The 20,715-nt window shown below is 35.1% G+C and overlaps 1 protein-coding gene across 5 annotated transcripts in view; it reads left to right on the top strand.

Annotated features, from left to right (window-relative positions):
- Positions 1 to 20,715, top strand: part of RYR2 (ryanodine receptor 2 (cardiac)) — a 408,602-nt gene that overhangs the window by 224,329 nt on the left and 163,558 nt on the right. For all 5 annotated transcript variants that reach the window (XM_014950610.1, XM_014950613.1, XM_014950612.1 and 2 more), the window contains 6 exons: positions 549 to 741; positions 2,442 to 2,658; positions 3,920 to 4,024; positions 8,654 to 8,757; positions 13,054 to 13,137; positions 17,313 to 17,472. In XM_014950610.1, the coding sequence (XP_014806096.1) occupies positions 549 to 741; positions 2,442 to 2,658; positions 3,920 to 4,024; positions 8,654 to 8,757; positions 13,054 to 13,137; positions 17,313 to 17,472 (863 nt within the window). The remainder of the gene's footprint in view (positions 1 to 548; positions 742 to 2,441; positions 2,659 to 3,919; positions 4,025 to 8,653; positions 8,758 to 13,053; positions 13,138 to 17,312; positions 17,473 to 20,715) is intronic.

Here is a 20,715-nt window from a genome sequence, read left to right as displayed (position 1 = left end):
TGCTGCTGTCTTTGTATATCCCAGAAAAATGCTGGTTTGCTGTTTGATTATGAAATTGTATAGTATCATTTTATAAAAGTTTGGGAGGGTACCATGATGTGGCCCTTAATAAAGGAAGTATTTGACTTTTCCTAAATAATTTAACTATGATACCTGTCCTTATCTTGAATAATGAAGCATTCTTTGCTAAAGTATACGAGGTTTCATATTAGATACCAATAGTTGTTTTTCAATTTGAACTTCTACCACTGTGAGGAATAACATTTACTTTTCTTGGTTTTGATTGTTTATACGGGTATCAGTAATTATTTTCACTTACATTAAATGTAATTTAATTGAATTACTTATGATTAAAGTAGCTTTGCAAATATGATTGTATGCCTCTATTCACTATATTGCAAAATTAAAATCAGGTCTTGGATGTGTTATAGGTTAGGTATTTGTGTATTAATGCTCTATTGCTATGTTTTCTTTATCTTTTTTTAGGCTGCTGTGAAAACCTGTATGATTTTCAGAAGTTTCGCTATATGTCTCCTTTACTTCCACAGGTTGTGTAGCACGAACAGTAAATTCTCCCAACCAGCATTTGTTAAGAACTGATGATGTTATTAGCTGCTGTTTGGACCTGAGTGCCCCCAGCATCTCTTTCCGGATAAATGGTCAGCCAGTTCAAGGAATGTTTGAGAATTTCAACATAGATGGCCTCTTCTTCCCAGTTGTCAGCTTCTCTGCAGGAATAAAGTTAGTATCCTATGTAGTTCTGCTTTGTTTTGTTTTGTTTCCCGGTCTGTTTTTGTTTTTGTTTTGTTTTTTTCCCTGTAAATGTGAATATGCTAAATATTTCCTTGGCTGTCTTTGCTGTCTTTTCCCTTTCTGACATCTGCTTCTTTGGCACAGTTCCAGTTCTCAGATACTGAGTTACAAAGGAGTCCTGAAGAGATAGTGCATCTGTTGTTTTTCAGCACACCACTGTATTCAGGTGGTTTGCAGATAGGCCTTAGAAACAACTTCTCTATCATTTCTTAGCTGACACAATGCTACCCGTTCACTCCAGGACGGCATTTTACCTATAAGGGAAGAAAACCTTCTGTTTTATTATTAAAAATTTATTTACCCTAATTCACTTGCTATGAGACAGTAGCTATTATTTGAAGATGCATTATCTGCCCTTACCTTAAGAAATGGTGGTGGTATACTTTCTTTTCAGAAGGATGAGTTAATACGAATTCAGTCAATCTGTATTCCTTTTTTCTGTAATATTTCAAGTCACGCTTCATGTTGTAGACTTCTGCTTCCATTTATTAAATACTTTGAGACTATAATATTAAAAAAGATTGTGTGATGTTCCAATGGAGGAATGGACTTTAGCAGGACTAGAAAAGGTAAAGTGTGAGCTTATTTCTGTTAGAGACAGAAGAATGTGCTGTGAGAGATCATTCAAGGACTGTGGTGAATGCTACAGAAGAGCTATCACATGGTGGGCGTACCAGCCTCTCATTCCACATGCAACATGCATTTCTTTGCTTTGGATAATACAGGAGATACAGTGTGGTAAAACTATAGACCAGCATGCTATGAAATGTAAAGCTATAACCTGCATTATCTCCATCATGAGAGAAATTTTTGACATATATTATTTGTGTGCTGCGTGTGTTTTTTGGAGTGACATAAATCTTGTAAGATAGTGAATAGAAAAGAGACTACTTGTGTTGTAAGGCTAGATCTTTTGGGTATATTTTGATTCCTTTTGGGTGTTCTGGGAAGATTTTTCAGTATTATGTCACTGCTACTCCCTGATCACCTCATTCATTGAGTTTTTCAGTAGAAAACCACACCATAACAAATTCATCATTTTGTAATGAATAAAAGAAGGTTTTCCTCTAGGTTTCTACTAACATGGTAAGTATATGTTTTAGGGAAGAAAATATGGGAGTTTTTTGTATTATGTCCTGAGGATTTAGTGTTCTGTGAGAGAAAAGAAAGAGCCATATTCCATGGAGTTCTCAGATTCATTTTTCAAATGAGAGACAGTGGAGAACTACTCAAGGGAAAGAGTTCAGCTGTGGTTGGTTGATTACTCTGGGTTATAGTCTCTGCTTTCTGAGACTCGAAATGCTGCTGCTTACTTCACAGGTGTGCTAAACAAACTGTTTATTCTCTCTGTCTTCTCTCTTGGTTTCATGATTTAGAATACCTTTAAAGAATTGGAAATTAACTAAAAGAAAGATTTGTTAACTTTTCCCCATATTCTTTGCACCTGCTACTTCATAAACTCCAGCACTAGTTAGAGAAAGCTGAACTGTAAACAATGCAAATAAACTGTAACATTGAATTTTATTTCCTTTTAAAAAAAAATAGTATTCAATAGTTAGGATTACAAACTGAATTAGGGTTGACACCAGAGGTGTCTCAGTTATCTAAATTAACTTCGATGTTTACAGGGTGCGTTTCTTGCTTGGAGGTCGCCATGGAGAGTTCAAGTTCCTTCCTCCACCTGGATATGCCCCTTGCTTTGAAGCTGTCCTACCGAAAGAGAAGCTGAAAGTGGAGCATAGCCGAGAGTACAAGCAGGATCGTAGCTATACAAGAGACCTACTGGGTCCCACTGTTTCTCTGTCACAAGCAGCTTTCACTCCAGTTCCTGTAGATACTAGCCAGGTATGGAAACTGAAAGACTGCATTTTCATTAACGACACACGTATTGTAGGTCTGTTATTTCACATTTGATTGAATTTGCAACTTCTCTCAAACTTGTTTTTTCTTGGGAATTAGTTGGAATGTTCCATTGTGAGAAGTTGAAAAATGATGTGTAAAGTCCATCTAGTGCTCACAAGAAATTTCATATAATTCAGTTCACAACCACTATAATAAAGAATGTTTTCCCCTTAATATTAGAGTAGGCAAAAAAAGAATATTTGAACTTCGTTTTCTATTACTAAATGTTTTTATTATTATTTTAACCTAAAGTCAAAAGACTTTGCCTTATGATAAGACTTTTGGACCAGCTTCAGCTCTAATGCTTTATTGGATGTGCAGGTTGCTAAGAGTGGCATTTGATGCTCACTGAGGTCTGCAAATGCCATGCCTTGAAGTTATAGTTTTTTGGTTTGTTGGTTGTTTTTTTTTACATAGTTGCAAGGAACAGTAATTCTTTGATAACAAGGAGCTCCACCTCTGATCACAGATAACAGGAGTTTATTGACCAGAGTTTGAGATGATAAATTTTTTTGTACATGATGTGCTCAGATTTTACCATATTTAGGAACTCATTCCTGAAAAAAACCCACATAGAAACCCCAAATCTGCTATTTTGTTGCCATTATGTGCTAAATACAGCATTCTACATGTGTCTTGTATTTATTATTCTGTAACATCAACAAGTAGGGTAATGTTATCATGATTCACAGCACTGTGTACTTGAGGTCTCTGATTTTTGAGGTAAAGCAGTCTTGATTTCAAATTTTGGAGGTAGAGTGATGTGCTGCCCTGATTTTACTTGTCATTTGTCGTCATCATGTAATTTTTAATTTTTTTTAAAGGGTTCAATTCTCAAATGTTTATATTTGTCTGAAGTGTTTTTCACAACATTACCTCAGTTGTTGAGATTTTTAGCATTTTTAAGCTGAGAAATAGTATTGGTTTGAGTAGTTTCTACCCAGCTGCCAGGAATGTATTCTGTGCCATTTGGAGGTGTTGAGTTTTAAACTGTTTTCCCTTGTTGGTCAAACTCTGGAACTTGTTAGTGCATAGGGTAAAGTATTTCTGTTAATCGAAGAATTCTTGCTCACTTTGTCAGTAAGAGCTGAATGATAATTTAGGTTTAGTTGAGAGATCTGCATTGTACATTGTCTTATGAAAGTTTGGGTGGCACTGTCAAGCAACTTATTTGTAACAGCCTCTTTCTCTTTTCTCTTTTTAGATTGTTTTGCCTCCCCACCTGGAAAGGATTAGAGAAAAATTAGCAGAGAACATCCATGAACTTTGGGTTATGAATAAGATTGAACTTGGCTGGCAATATGGACCAGTATGTACCATCCAATTTAATTTTCTGTTAATTACATAGTATTGTTCAGCACATCAGTTTCAGTGTGCTAACGGGACTACATTTTTGCCCATCCTTCCAAAATTATTAAGGTTTTAGACCCTTTCCACCAAAATTCTGGTATTAAAGCTGTTTGGTGCTGAAATTTTCAGCCAGTCTAACTGTCAGCACAGAAAGCACTTAGTGGGTTTTTGCCTTCTGTTTTTTCTTGGGGCAAGAAGTTAAATTGTCTGGTGGAGTAGGTAGTTAAAGCAGTTATTCTTGGTTCTCTTCACAGCTACTGACTGACATAACTCTTTCAGAAGTCCCAAACTTCTTTTTCATGAAAAATAATATTGCTTATAGGAAATTCCTTTAAATCTGCTTTTCTCCTTCCTTCTCTCCACTTCTTCAAGCTTGTGTCTGTATTGGGTGCTCCATGTAGCTAATTTCTTATTGCTTTCCTACTTTTTTCCAATGTGGTTTCTGGCTTCAAAACAAAACACAGTCTATTTTGTTGATTATATTTAAAAAAAAATACAAAAGTGTACAAACTAGTTATTTGATTCTCAAATGGTGTTGTTTATGAAGAACTATTGCTGTGTATAGAAGAGTGTATAGAAACATACGGTAGATACTAGATGTAAGTGTAAAAACACGTATGCACATATAAAAATATATGTATTCTACTTTGGTTAATAAAAAGACTTTGGTCTTCTGAGGAGTTCAGATTACAGATTTCATGTAACTGCGCATAGGTATTATATTTGTTGAGGACTACACTGGTATTTAAAAAGATTTCATCAACAGAGAAGATATCTAGATTTTTTTTTTCTGTTGTTGCTTTCCGCACCAAATCAAATACAAAACACCAGTTAAATTAACGTGTCAAAACATTTTAATTGTGGCATAATCATACCAGCTGTGAAGCAATCTGCGGGAGCTTTTAGTGCAGTGTTACTTACCGTGGAGAATCTAATTGTACAGTTGAACACTATTTTAATTTAAACAATATATAGTAAGTATCAAGTTAAGCAGCAATAAATGTAGTTATATTCAGAATGAAAACAGGTGCTAAATCTTTTAAATTATTCAGCTTTCGTCTAGCTTTAATATTTTATGGTTGGATGTGTACACTTTGGGAATGTGGCAAAGTATATGCTGATCTTCTGGAGCTTAACTCCTTTTTCATATTGGTTTGTCACAGATGATTTCATCAGTTTAAGTCACTGTTGCTGATAGTAGTTACCTGAATTGATGCACTGTGATTACCAAGTGCTGAGGGGAGGCATGAAACAGAAATTGGCTGGTTTAGATGCACACATATAAGTGCTTACTTAGATTTGGTCTTTTTAATTCAGAGCAAGATGAATTATGTATAGTAGCTAGCTTTTCTGAAAAAGTGGTGTTTTTTCACCAAGTCAAAAAGTTTAAAGACTAAAAGACAGAGAATTCGTAGATTAAAATGTCTCTCCAGACTATTAAAAAAAATCTGCTATAAATTGTATTTTATATTCCCTCGTATGCACATACGCTTTTCATCAGATCTGTCTGTATTGCGTGTGGCATTACTACAACATGTTATACATGAAATAAAGTAAAAATAAGAAATTTATGTAGCAAAATTAAGGACTTCTGTTAACTGGCTTCATTGTAAGTCTGATTATTAGTGGTATTTAACTGTTCAATGTGAAATTATCAAATGCATCTGCATATCTTTGTTTCTGTTAAACTTTACTGTATATTTAAAACTAGCTACAAAAATTAAGAATGTGTAGGTTTCACGAGTTCTGTCACTTATATAATGTATTTTCAAGGCATTAGATTTCTATACTATGTTCAGGAAAAAAACGTGTGTGGGAAGGCAACCTACAAAATAAGTTAAATATATAATAGAAGTATTATAAATTGTAGCTGTAGAGTGAAAAGAGTGTTACTAGGGGATGTTAAATTAACATTGGAATTCTGAGGAAAATATCTGGTGTCCAAGATATTAGCTATACACAGATCTAAAGTAGTCATTCTTATTGGAGACTTTACTGAATCTTTATTAATGTAGATTACCATAGGATTTAGAAAGAAATCTGCAAATAGTTATTTTCAGTGTCTGCTAAAAGATGTTTCTCATTTTAGCTGCTAATGATTTTGATCAAGTAGCCTGACAGTTGAATTGCTTGTGTTGCCTGTCCAAAGAACATTAATCCCATCAAATGAAGATAAATTTTCCCTGGAGATTGTAAATATTTTTCAATGCAAAACATAAACAAATGACTGCTGTTCAATTTGATAACTATTATGTGCTTAGATAAAAATGCAAAAATATGTTAATCAGAAATGTTGTACAGAAATATAAGATTACTTTTCATAAGATTAAATAAACTAGATTGAGTATTAGTGTACAATTGTTATTATAGAAAAACACAGAACTGGCAAAAATAGGAGATTATAAATAAATAAAAAAATTCAGCTATCAGTGATCCATGTTTATATTCAATCTGTGAGTACTCATGTATAATTAACACTTAGGACTTGAAATTAGAGAAACTTCATGCATAGATTATGGTTTGCAGATGACTGTTTTTCCTTCCCCTGCTCTAACACACAATGTTTATGTCCCAATATTATGATTTAAATGTAATCTTAAATATTGCATATGGATTTATTGCCATGATGCTAGAGCTTTTTAGTTTTAAGACATTTTAGCCAAAGGAAAGCTCTTTTATTTGATGCAATATGCAGGGAAAGCAATCAGTTTAAGTGTGATACCTTATTTTTCTGAAAGTCAGAAGTTTCATGCCAGTTTATATGCTACTGACTTTCTTACCCTTTTTAAACATAAAAACTGATTCTGTATATGAACAGCAGATCAAGCTGTTGAGAGCAAGTTATACACAGTTCAATGGTACCATTTCACTGAGAATTTCTGCCCTGGTCCTTTTTGACTAAAATAATTTAAAAGTCATCTTGTATTCACCAAATGAGTAAAGATCAAGTTGAAAAAAGTATAACAATTAGACTTTTTTAACTTCAGCTGTTCACATTCCATTTTCCCTTGATCAGAGCATATTGATAGTAGTGTTTTTCAATAACTTTCACTTTGCAGCTTTAACGATTAATACAAACAGTGAGCTTGTAGTCCATGAAAGATGGACACAAAAGTGTTTCAAAATACAACATGTAGTCTCAACTGAGCAAATGTTAATACTTTCATTGGGATCTTTTATCTAATATTTCCAAACTAATATTTTTTTATCAAGCCTTCTAGCAAGTCATAATCTTTGTAGATTTTGTTGACTGAGCTCTAGCATGATAAAGATGCAAAGCTGAGAGCTGCAGAATGTTCAGTTAGCCCAGCCTCTCAGGTTGCCCTTCCTAGTTACGGCCAGTATTAGACTAAAACTGTATAGAACTAGTGCAGGTTAAAACTGGTTTTGATCAAATTTTTTAAGCTTATAAAATGTAGTATTTTGTAAATTATAGTCTTCATGACTCTGCTGTCACTACAGTAAAACTAAAATAATGTTCCAGTCATTTTTGACTACTGAACAGTTGCTTTCTTCTTGTTATACTGCGGGAAATAATTAAGAAGGGTAAGGACTTCAGTACTATTGATACCAATGTATTTATACCATCTTGTGAGAAACACTGACTCACATCTTAGAATTTAAAGAGGACAAAGTCACCGAAGCAAAGGTTAAAAAAAAATAATTTATTAATACGAAACAGCGCTGAATCGGGTGCACCAAAAATAGATGCACGATGATCTTTTATCTTTCAGGTATTTTATACCTTTATCCCGGCCGCTTGAGTCTCTGTCTCCCTTCTCATTGGCTGAGAAGTTGGAGCTCACATTCTTCCCGACCGCTTGACCTATTACAGGTTTATTTTGCACTTTTTCCCATATAAGGCACACACACACCTATTCTATGAAATCATTATCCTAAATACGCCTTTGATTAGTTGATTATGCTACACGTTATTTCACAGTCTTTGTTACCATCTACTTGGCAGATTTACCAGACTGGTTTCTTTGGCCTTATGGATACTCCCCTACTCTTTGGGTTTTTGTGTTGAAGGCCATGTTCCAGTTTGTTTCTCTTTACCTAGATAACGCTTTGCAAACAAAGATCCCTTGAGAGACCAAGGGCATTTCTGGGGATTAATTGGATACAATTTATTAGACTCTACTATTACTAAGGCTTCTTTGTTAGTACTATCACACTAACAATGATACATCAATAAGCTGAAGCAAAACTTAGCTTATTTCCCACAATCTGGATGCATAGTTTTTCAGACATGGTGCTGAAGATGAGTTCTATTTTATGGCTGCATGTCAAAATATAATATAGATTGCACTATTCTTGAACTTTGTGTAATTGTTGAGAACATCTGTATATTGAAATGTACAAATTAACATTTATTCCACTTGAGATCTGCAAATCTGAAGTTTATTTGCAAATGCAATATTGGCCTCACTTGAACAGAATGATCATGCTCTGAGAACACAGGATGCTTTCTGTTTTGAAGCATTATCCAGTTTGAGTAATCCTGGCAGGATTGTCTTTTTGAGTGTTTTTAAATTTCTTCTGGTTTTTAAGACATGTTAAGCTTATTTCTTTACTGCCTTTTCAGGTTAGAGATGACAACAAAAGACAACACCCATGCTTAGTGGAGTTCTCAAAATTGCCGGAGCAGGAAAGAAATTATAACTTGCAAATGTCACTTGAAACGCTGAAGTAAGTTGCTGGAACTTTTGAAGCTTATTGTGAGAGTTTCCTGGGGAGTTGCAATTTCCAGAATTATAATTTGACATATGAATTACAGTTTCACATGTAGGTGAGAGTAATAAAATGAAAATGGGGGAGTGAGTACATTAATGGATTTGGCATTGAAAATGCGTTTGATAGTCTATTTTAGTATCTGTGGAATTTTAGAATTATTGTGGTAATGCTGATTATGAAATGGCAACTCAGGCAGTTTTCATCTTGTGTGGAGGAAAGAAATAGATCCAAGCTTTGAACAAAACTCTACGCTTATTATTTGGTGTAATTGAATTCAGTTTAATTGCTTTTAATTTTTTTTTTTATTGATAAAGCACACTTTGACAGTCAGTAGATATTTTTGGGACATAACTAATGTTGAGCTTTGCTTTAGGACCCCTTCCTGCTATTTCTCTTTCATCTGTGCATGTTGCCACAAAACAGTAGAAGGCATTCCCTCCTTTTGCGGATGAGTGGTTAGATGTGTGAATGTCATGGAAGCTCTCCAGTTGGAATGCTAGAAAATTCCAGTGGGATGTTAATAGTAAACTAGTTATCTGGCTTACAAAGATACAATTCTGTATCTCAGCTTTGTGAATCAAGCAGGCATGAGTTCTTACTTCACTGCAAATGCATTGAAAATCTATTAGCATAAGTAATTTCTTCCATAAGTAGCATTACATGTAGCCAACATTAAAATATTTCTCAAACTGATAAATGCCCAGTGGTATATGTAGTTCTCCAGTCACTACTATTTGCAATCCATTGAAATCTTTTTTTTTTTTTTTTTTTTTTTTTACAATTGTATTGTTTTTTCCTTTTATTTTTAATCCTTTTAAATTTTTTTTTTTTTTTTTTTTTCTTGTTACAATGTAGTTGCTTTTTCCTGTTCAGGGTCTCAAAAGAGGATGAGTATCTACATGTGACAGTACTTTTCTGGGAATACTTGTACTGTATAATTAAAAAAAAATGCCATGTAAACTGATATGATGAGTGTAAACACTACATTGCACTGACTTTATGTCCTCATAGTAGAATGCTAGGTAGAACACTCCTGCTAGAATTTCTCATAGTGTCCTTCTCTAGTCAGCTTCCCTGCACTATTTACTGAGCCACCATTCCCACAGTAAGTAAATTACCTGATGAAAAACATATTTATGATCCATAGTGTAAAACAGTTTCTTGACAGATATTTTAGCATTATTCAGAGATAGGGCATTCAGGGATAAATGGAACTCTATTGGAGTCAAGAAAATAATTTTGCATTTGTCTTCAGCTAGATATTAGAATTTCAGGACAAGCTTTTGAGGCCCCTGTCAAAACAACATTGGGCTTAAGAATCCAAAATATCTTCTTCCTTTCCACTTTATGAAAAAAAAAAAAAAAAGATCATTACCTTTCCCTGCTGTTGGATCTTTTGCTAGAATACTCTATATAATATGACTTAGGCATCATAGAAATCAAACTATCAGAATTAAATGCACACTCCTAATGTTTCACTTAATATTAAACAAATTTTAGATTACTGGTTCAGAATACAATGCTTTTCTGAACTTAAACCCTGAAAAAAAAAAATAGGCTTTATAAACATATAAATTATGGATTACTTTTATTTTAGAAATTTTATTACTTTAGAGAGAACCTTTTGTTAAATGGATAGTATTCAAAACCTAAAGCATTCAGTCTTTCTGTGGATTGTGAAATTTGTATGCTTAGTGAGATCAGTCTTCATTTCATTCTCGTATTAGTCCTTGTTTTCTGAAGTATACCGTTCTAATTTTGCAATATCATGTTGTATTTATCACATAGACATCTATTGTTGATGGACTAGAATATGAGTGTCTCAGTTCATTTCTGCAAGCTTTCAAAGGTGGGAAAATTAGTGCACTAATTATTATAGATGATCCATACTGTAATGACTTGAATTATAAGCTACTTAGATGACTTCTTTACTAGATGTTTCTGGTCTACTAGCAGTCAACCTCAATGGAGGAGAATGGGAAAGAGGGAAAGAAATCCTTCTTTTAAAATTTCTTCTAGTCAGCTATATGCTGTATTCTTTACAATTTGCATACAACAAACTTGAAGTAGTTGTAAGACACAAAGAATAGCTCTTGCTGCAAGTCGGGTTATTTTTGTCGGTTTGTTGCCAGTTTTGCTGCCACCTCTGGTAGATGAGAGAGGCAGAAAGCAAGGAAGTTCTGGGTCATATTATCAGACACAACATTTCTTTTCAGTGTATTGGAATCTCTGTATATTTTTCAGTATGATTGAATACTTTTATGAACTATAAAATTGATATACTGTATGAAATGTCAAAACTTGGGAATGAGTTATAGCTGAAAATGTCATAGGATTAAAATATATTTTGTCATACTGTTTCTGCACATTTGTATATGTATTTTGTGGTTTGATTTTGTACTTTTTTTGATGCTTACTATTTTGTGACTGATTTTCCTGTTTCTATTTACTCAGTTGTGTGTGATAATTACATGTATCACTATTACGCTGAGTATTGCATTCAGCTGCTTTTAGTTTTCTTGTTTAGCTTCAAAGTACTTTTAGGGGTCTTTCAGGTTCTACCAGTATGGTATGCTTTTTTATCCTGCATATTTTATCCTCTGTTTAATCCATCTCTGATTTGAATTTGCTGTGTCTGGGTGGAGAAAATAGAAGGTTAAAATTCCTGTTTTACATTACGAGAAAATTAGGGTTACCAAGGATTGGCTCCTCTGTACCACTTTCCACTGTTAGATAGGTTCTCTTACTTATGTTAGTGATAGCTGCATAGGAATCAAGTATGGTTTATGCCAGTTGTTGAAATTTAGCTGCATGGAGTATTCTTAGCAGATAGTGTGTTTTGCAGGATGCAGCCACTGCATGTTGATTTCCTTGTATCTCATTTTACCATCTTGTGTTAAATCAGGGTTCACATAACAAAACAGTAGGATTTATTTCATGTAGCTAGCACTAAAAATGTGCTATAAGAACCTCCTTGAAACATATGGTTTATCTGCCAAGAGAAATACTGCTAGAGCAAGATTTATGTTTTTTTTTTTTCCCCCAGTCAGTTCAAGAGCAATAAATATAGTTAAAGCAAGACTAGAAAATATTGTTTTAACTGGAGAGAAGAACAAATAAAAACCTGGTTTTCCAGCTTTCTTTCACATTGTGAAAATCTGGAATGGAGTCCAAGGTTTACACTTGTACTTTCTTCTGCATAATCACTTTCAATCAAAGATGTGGGTGTCAACCTCAGATTTTGAGAAAATTCTGATCTGACTCCAATGTGGTCTCTAACTTTTGTCCAAAATTTCTTTTTATTTCAATGTCAGTATTTTAGTAAAGCGCCTAGGATAAAGAAACTAAGATTTGATAACCCAATGTTGAATGTAAGTGCAGGAACAGATAATTGATGTGTTACAGATCAAATCCTGGAGGTGAATGAGATTTAAGATTTATAGTGCTGGATAGTGTTACTGTAAGGACAGGAAAAGGTCTGAAGTAATAAGAAACCCGATTAATACCATCGACCCTGTTGTAAGGTTATGTAGAGCGTGTTTATTTTCTGAAATGAGCTGCATCTTGCAGGCCAGAATGGGCTGCCTGGGTCAGTGGCTCTGTGGTAGAAACCCTGTGGTACATGACACACAGTGTCTAGCTTAAATTCTTTTCTCTGAATGGTATTAATGTACAACATCCATACTGAGCATTAGGATGGCAGTTTTGGCCTAACACTTATCATGCGTTCTGCTGATAGTCCTCTCTTCTGTAGGAAGTCTTAACAAAATGCAGATCCAATTAAAATCTCTGAATAACAGCCTCTCTTTGTAAAGACGACACATTCTAAGGATAACAAGTGAAGTTTCCTGCCCTTTTCACTTTCATCAGCTTTGAAATAGACAACATAAAGTAAAAAGATCTTGATACAAAGTTGTATGAATGAGTATGCAAACAGTATGAATAAGTATATAAAGTAGAAATATATATTTCAAGGGCAGGGAATCTTTCAACTGATGCTTCATATAGATGAAATAGACTGTATAATAGTTCCATTTTGAAGTAGTCCACTCATATTTTTAGGAACATCTTGTGGCATTTTCTTAACACTATCAGAAAGCTTATACAAAAAGGCTGGTGTTGATCTTTCCATGCTATATTGTTGCCATTCCCATAGGTCTCATGTGTTGTATATTGCCATTTATATAACCAGCAACAATTCTGAATATAGAAACATTGGCAGTAATTTATGTCTTGATTTCTGTATCGTAGAACCCTTTTGGCATTAGGTTGCCATGTTGGAATTGCTGATGAACGGGCTGAAGAAAAAGTGAAAAAAATGAAGCTTCCAAAGAAGTAAGTTGAAATTCAAATGCATCTTTTCATTAGGCAGTGCAACTTAAGTGAACTGTATTTTAACAATTTGATATTTATATTTCTAGTTTTATTAGTACTTGGGTATGCGTGATGTATATGAATTCTTTGAAATTTATACATGCCTTCATCCATGCCTTTTCTTTTAGATGTTTATGATCTGATATGTAGACAAAGTTTAGGTCTTCTGTGATTTGTTGAAATGTCAGGTGTTCATTATTATGTAGTTCTTATATATCTGGAGCGTCCTGCAGAAACTTCATAAAGAATTTTTACAGCAAACTTGTCAATGTGTTTTGCTGTGCTGCAACCCGTTTGAAAGTCCTAGAATGGCCACCTAGGACTTGGAGAGAACTGGTATAGCTACCTGACTTTTTTCTGAGTGGCAACAGCATTGGCAGGACTGGGCTCAGGCTGGTATGGTATTGTGGCCTCCACTACTGCAGCTCTGAAACCAGCTCTCATGGCCCAACCAAGGTGCCCGGGCATATTGCTTAGTACCAGTGTGCCCCCCTGGTTTGGAGAATTTGGGAGCTTTAACATAGTTAAAGTAATGGAACTGTAGTTGGTGATAAGCATATGACAGCCCTGCGGGTCATCATACATTTGGGCCCATCATTTATAGGTTTGTCTAGATTGGTATAAAATTCACTGGGCTAAAGGAGGATTATAATGTGTATAAAACCAGAAGGGTAAAGGTCACAGTTTCAGATGAGAGAGAGCTTGTATGTGTTGTTATTATTGAATTTAAATTTGTAATTTAGTTTCCTTGGTTATGACTAAAAGCATTGGTAAGTGCTAGTACATACAGTGGATAGAAGAAATGAGTAAAATGGAAAAAATAATTGTGGCAACATTGTCAATACCATCAGATATTTATTGGGGAAAAATAGAGAAAATACTTCATGATCTAGATATGTTGTGCAGGTATATGGCCAGATCATGCTTTTTGTGGGATACAGTCCTGGAGAGAAGGGTTGCTCTTTCACAGTTAGATTAGATTTAACTATAACAAAAAGTTACAAGAGGTGGTGTGTGAAAAGCTGCATTTTTTATGGGAGAAGAGATGTCACTTCTTGTGTTTGCTAGTTATTTTTGTTTCTGTAAGTGCTACAAATGTGTTATCCCAACACTTTTTGAATTTTCCCATGATATTTTGTTAAGCTCTTATATCTTCGATGCAAAACCTTTATGCTATTATGAAAAACAAAAGCAACAGACACCACTTGAATGTAATTAACCCATCTGCTCTGCTTTCTGAGAAATTTTTATTTTTTCTGTCTTCTTAACCCTTTGCTTTTTTTCTTTTCTGCCTCCTCTTGTAGCAATAAAGATTGTAAAATACTAAGAACATGTTTATATTTGTGTCAGTCCTACAGAATTTTGGCATCACAGGCACACTGGTTATAAGTTGGGGTAAATCACATCTTTAAATGACAGTTGTACCATAGATTTGCCTTTTCTAATATGGTATCACTCCACAAAAGAGCTTTTTGGACCAGTTTGAACAACTAGCTAAAGTGTACTACAAACACAACTTTTTCTCATGGAAATTCTTTTTCTATTATAAAATTTTTTCCTGGTTTAATTTTAGTTCAGATTTTTGAATAAAGTATCCTTCAATAACCTTTTATTGTAAAATATCTCTTTGAAATATTCAAAGTCCTTATTTTAATAAATTCTAAATATTTAGTGTTTATGTGGGTTAAAAAAAGTCTAAATGAAATGGGAAAGGAAAATAAAATTGTCAGATAAAAGAAAAAAGTTTTCTTAAATTTTTTTCACACTGTTTAATTTTCTCTTGTAAAATGACTCATGTAGACTGCTGAAGATCTTTAATCAAGAAAGCAGAGTGTGGACTAAGATCATGTGAAAACATAACTACCACTCTTTCTGTAACTTTAGGTGGTGGCACAAATAAAAATTCCATAATAGTTGTTATAAATTGGTGGCAGATCAATATGATAGTGATAAAGTGCTGTTAAAGCAGTTAAATTTTCAGCGTGAAAATTATTCCACATCACATTATTTACAACTTTAAAAAATGTTAATATAAGGCCAGCAGAGATACTGAGCAAGAAGGACCAGTAAGATACTGATGAGCAGGTGAGCGGGTAGGAGCTGGAATTTTAGCTACCTGTTTCAAATAATAACCTTGGTCTGCAGCTAAAGACAATGAATCTCCAACATGAATTTATACATACAATATGCTTTTGTTATTTTGCTTGATATCCATTGATACTTATCCTTTATGAGTATTCATTTGTATCCTGAAATAAGGTGTACACATCCTCTGTGACAAAATCATGAGCATTCTTTGTGACCCCTGGTTCTTTGACCCTGCTCTTAAATCAAAATAGTGGTGATCATTGTGGCTTTTATATTCACAACATAACAGTTGTGCAGGGGAGTGTGACAGGAAAGAACACGATAATTGCCAGCCTGACGAATGTGTTAATTCGGTATGATTCACTATTTCCATTACTGCTGGTTTTACTCATTGCACGGAAGTGACTTCACAGCTACCTGAGGAGAGGTAACCAGGAGGGCAATTAGCCAGCGCATGGGAGATGGCAGCACGACTGCCTCCTGCTTGCTTTGGTCTCTCACAGAAATTTGCCAATTGGTAACTGTATGAATGGTTGATGTTAGATTGATGTTCTTGAATTGTTGTTTTCAGATTGAAACTTTTTTTTTTAATGTGATAATTTTGAAGGATGGTTCAACCTCATGTTTATAGATGATAATTCCCCTTAAATACTTGCTTGTTTTCAATTATTGTTTTCAACCAATGATTTGTTTAAATGGGTTTTAGAATAGTTATCACAGAAGAGAATTAATTAAAATTTTTTAATATTTTAGAATATGAATGGGGATAAATACTGTTTCTTTTTCTGGATTTCTCTCTGTTAGTCCAAATAAAGAAAATACAAGAAAATGACAAAGTTGTTTGGAAAAAAATTAGACAATTATTTAAACTAGCCATTCTTTAAATACCCCAGCACGTATAATTTCAGTGAGAGAATGTTGTTGGATATTTTCCACAGACCACTTCTGTTATGACCAAAATAGCACTCTGTTTGTCAGTGTGCTGGAGGGGAAATACTCTGGGATATTCAGGGCATGTCCCCCAACTCCGGCCTGGTCTCTCCTGGGCCCGCACGAAGCCCCAGCTCTAGCACCTGGGGCTCCCCCGGCCTTGGTTTCTGCAGGGCTATTTTACACATTTTCACACCTTTTTCCTCACTCCTCTCTGCCTGTGCAGCATTTTGCCCTTTCTTAAAAATGCTTTCCCAGAGGGGCCACCAGCCTGCAATGGGTTGGTTGGAGCCAGCTGGAGCTAGCTGTGCCAGGCTCAGGGCAGTCCCAGCTGTTCCTCACAGGGGCTGCCCCTCAGACCCCACTGCCGACACTCAGTGTGGCCCTGTTGCTCTTCCTCCTCCCCTTCCTCTGCACATTCCCTCATCAGTTGAGGCAATGTCCACCACCACATTGGCATGCATCACCATATGCGTTACATCCTTCACTGAAGAAGGTTTGGCCAGAAGTAAAGTGTGAGATGACTATAATTAATTTGATGGGAACAGCTTCGTCAGAGTAAACAACACTTCATTCTTAGGAGTGCTAAAAATAGTGAGGAAGCTGTCTTTGTGTTCTTATGTCATGCTTAAATTTCAAACATTTATGATTTCAAGGATAGTTAAGGTACAGAGTATTGTAAAGACAAACTTTTATTAAACAGACTTCAAATGGCTTACTCAAGATCATATATGATCTACTCTATCTCTCACATCTCTATAAGTAATAGGAAGAATATATTTTCAGAATATATTTCTCAGAGGTAACTGTAATAATGTTCATACAAGTGTTTAGGTAAGCAACATATTAATCTACTACTTTGAATATATGAAAGAACTAAAATACTTCTAAAACGTTTTTAGTTCAGAACATTTTGTGTCGCTTACACTACCAGCTACTCCATCCCATAAAGATGCAATTAGCTTGAAGCAAAATCTAATGTCAGTGCATTAGTATCCTTACATTCCAAAACAGATTATTTATATACATATATTGCATAAATGTCACTTCTTCTCTTTGTGGTTCTATTAATTTTTTTCTTACTGAAAAGTAACTGCAAGTTGTGTGTTTTTTGACAGCTACCAGTTGTTGAGTGGATATAAGCCTGCTCCCATGGATCTGAGTTTTATCAAACTGACCCCCTCTCAAGAAGCTATGGTGGATAAACTAGCAGAGAATGCTCACAATGTGTGGGCAAGGGACCGTATAAGGCAAGGCTGGACATACGGTATCCAGCAGGTAAGTGCTAACTTCAGTCATTTGAAAAGGCATTTATCTTCTGAGATACTTCACAGTTAAATGGGGATAATGGGGTTACAAAAGCAGGAAGAAGCAGCTAATGAATGCGAGGTTGTCAGTCAAAGAAAGCAAAACTACATAATTAAAGTAATCCTGCTAAATCTTCTAGCAGTATGAGACTCTTCTTTTACAAGCAGTATTAAAAAAATGATGGTGTATTCTTCTATGCTGTCTGGATCTCAGTGTGAGAAAATTGCACGCAGGAAGCTAATATGCTCTAGTATTTTAGGAAATGTAAACATTGACTTTCAGTGGGGGAATCATTTAAATGTTTGCGGTTCTGGGAATTGAATAATTTTGTTTATCCAGGAAAATCAGAATGTAAACTTCTAGTAATCACTTTGCTAATATGTTGTATTTCTGGCAGAAGCCATGTTTAACTGAGAGTAGTTATATCAGTCTCCACGTTCCAGTCCTACTTCAATGGTTTTGTTTTAGTGAATGGGAATGCTACGTGGTAGGTATCACAATGTGTTGCAAGGAAGCAGAGTGAAAATTAAGCATGGTGGATTGTTAACAGCAAAACTCAGGGTCTTTGTTTTCTTTAAAAAAAGAATCAATTGGCAATACAATGATTCTAATTTATTATTTTTCAAGACAGCTACTATATCAATTTTCCCATAGAAGTTATAGTTTCTATTCCTTTTGTGATTATTTGTGAATTTTATATAGAAAAAAAAGTGTCTCTGTTAATAAATGTCTGGTAGCATATCACTGTGAAATTTTAGGAAAATTCACCCCTTGGGGGAAAACAAAAAGAGTTTTAATGGTTTTTTGCACTGGGCATAAAAGATCATTATTTTTGCAAAAATGAGAAACAGCTGTTTTGTAGGTAGACACTCTTTCCTGCCTACAGTGTTTTTGTTTTTGACAAAAATTGAAGTTATATGTTTCAGTTTAGCACATTTCAAATTTTGTTTTTTACAAGACCAAAACTCACTCTATTTGCAAAGCTTTTGTATAAAAAATTAAATACATTTGGTTTTATATATATGAAGTTAGGCACTTGCATTCACCCCATCACATACTGACAAAGTACTTTTAAGTGACAAACTATATGCTGCATAGCATTTCAGCATTGTCCATTATAGTATCTTACTATAAAGTTCTCATTTTGGTACTTTGTAAACTGTTTAGGAAATCTATGTTCTGTATTTGGGTCTAGGTAGACAATAAGCTAATTCTTGTGTTTGCAGACTGGAATGTATGCAATATCCCTTACTAGGTAGACACTGAAGATAATTCAGTGGTTGTGCAACTCCCTTGCCTACAGCAGGATTAAATTTTCTCCCAATACTGCATCTTTGAATAAGGGAAGGTGACCCTTTAAAGTACTGTTAACAATTCCGATAGAATATTAATCATGACAAGTGTTGGAAGTGATGATTCTCTCTTGTCAGGTAGGGGTAATGGATTACAGAATCACAGAATCACAGAATTGTAGTGGTTGGAAGGGACCTCAGAGATCATCGAGTCCAACCACAAAAAAAAAAGAAAAAGAAAAAAAAACAAAAACAAAAAACCAAAAAAAACCACAACAACACCAGCTCCCACCACCTAAACACACAACAACAACCTCCAAACCAAAAAACCATCACCCACCCACACAGCACCCCACCACAAACCAGTAATCTTGGGCACTAGAGCATGCCCTGAAGAACCATGTCTACACGTTTCTTAAATACCTCCAGGGATGGTGACTCCACCACCTCCCTGGGCAGCCCATTCCAATGCTGGATAACCCTTTCAGTAAAGAAATGTTTCCTAATATCCAACCTGAACTTCCCCTGGCGCAACTTGAAGCCGTTACCCCTTGTCCTATCATCTGTAACTTGGGAGAAGAGACCGACCCCCGTCTCTCTACAGCCTCCTTTCAGGTACTTGTACAGAGCGATAAGGTCTCCCCTCAGTCTCCTCTTCCCCAGACTGAACAACCCCAGTTCCCTCAGCCTCTCCTCGTAAGACTTGTGCTCCAGACCCCTCACCAGCTTCGTTGCCCTTCTCTGGACCCGCTCCAGCACCTCAATGTCCCTCTTGTGGTAGGGGGCCCAAAATTAAATTCATTTTGAACCCACTATTTCAATCCTGTGTTTATGGAGGCAGTGCACAATTCATTTCTAGAATGAGAAACAGTATGTCTCCAGATGCTCAAAAGAAATATTTCTGATATATTAAAGAATGCACTCAATAATTTATACCATGCCTCCCATATATTATTCTACAGAAGCCAAACATCTTCAATAGAGGGCCTTGCCAATCAGATTTGAAATGAATGAAAGTTGGGAAATAGTTACAGCTTTGTATGTAGAATCGTTACATATCCCAAAATTAATTTTAGTTTTGCAACAAAATTTATTGGTTAAGGTGTTTCTGGAATCAAATGCATGTCTTCACTTATTGTGTTTCCAACTAGCATTGGAAAATTTAACCCCACAACTCATACATAGTAAATAAAGTTCCTTAGGTCTTGAAGACAATTTAACCTACTCTGTGTATCTGTATATTAAAAAAAAACAACACACAAATAATTTTTGTCATAATTACTGGAGTGAATTTGCAGTTAAATTGTTAGTTGCAGTTAATTTCTGCATTAGTGAGATACCAAGTCAAAAAGGCAATTAAACGATAGCATCAAAAACTTTTTCACTGTCACTGTGTTGGGAATGTTAAGCAAAAGATGTAGTGGGAGTGGGTGGAAATAAAAAAAGTTTCTCCTTTTACATCTACACAATGTGTTTATACACTGTCTTTATGTATGTTTGGATGTGCCTGTTTATACAGAAGGTTCTACTTTTGACAAGGCTTGATGTGACAGTAATCAATCATTAGTTTTATTGGGATTCCCAAAAAGCAGTGAAGTTGCCCTAGGCCATAGATTTGATTTAAAGGAAATATAATAGAAAAATTTGTTAGACAAACCTCATAAGGGATGTAACCTAAAATTAAACACTGCAACTTAATGTCAGAAGAATCCTGAAGTCTGTCTTAGGTTCTTAGTGCTATGCCCAGGGTAAGAGCCCGACCTTACTGTCGAATCTAAAATGTTGTGGCACTGTTTTTTGAGACTTACTGGGAGAGAGCAGAAGAAAGAGGACTAACCACTGAACAGCTCTCTTTATTTTGTCTACTGACTCTTAAAATATTGTCCTGAGGGCCAGCCTTGGAACCCAGGCCTCCCCTAGC

The sequence above is a fragment of the Calidris pugnax genome, unplaced genomic scaffold (genome assembly GCF_001431845.1).
Source record: "Calidris pugnax isolate Ruff unplaced genomic scaffold, ASM143184v1 scaffold24, whole genome shotgun sequence".
NCBI lineage: Eukaryota > Metazoa > Chordata > Aves > Charadriiformes > Scolopacidae > Calidris > Calidris pugnax.
Note: the sequence above shows the minus strand (reverse complement) of the source record. Positions and strands in the feature narration are given on the sequence as shown.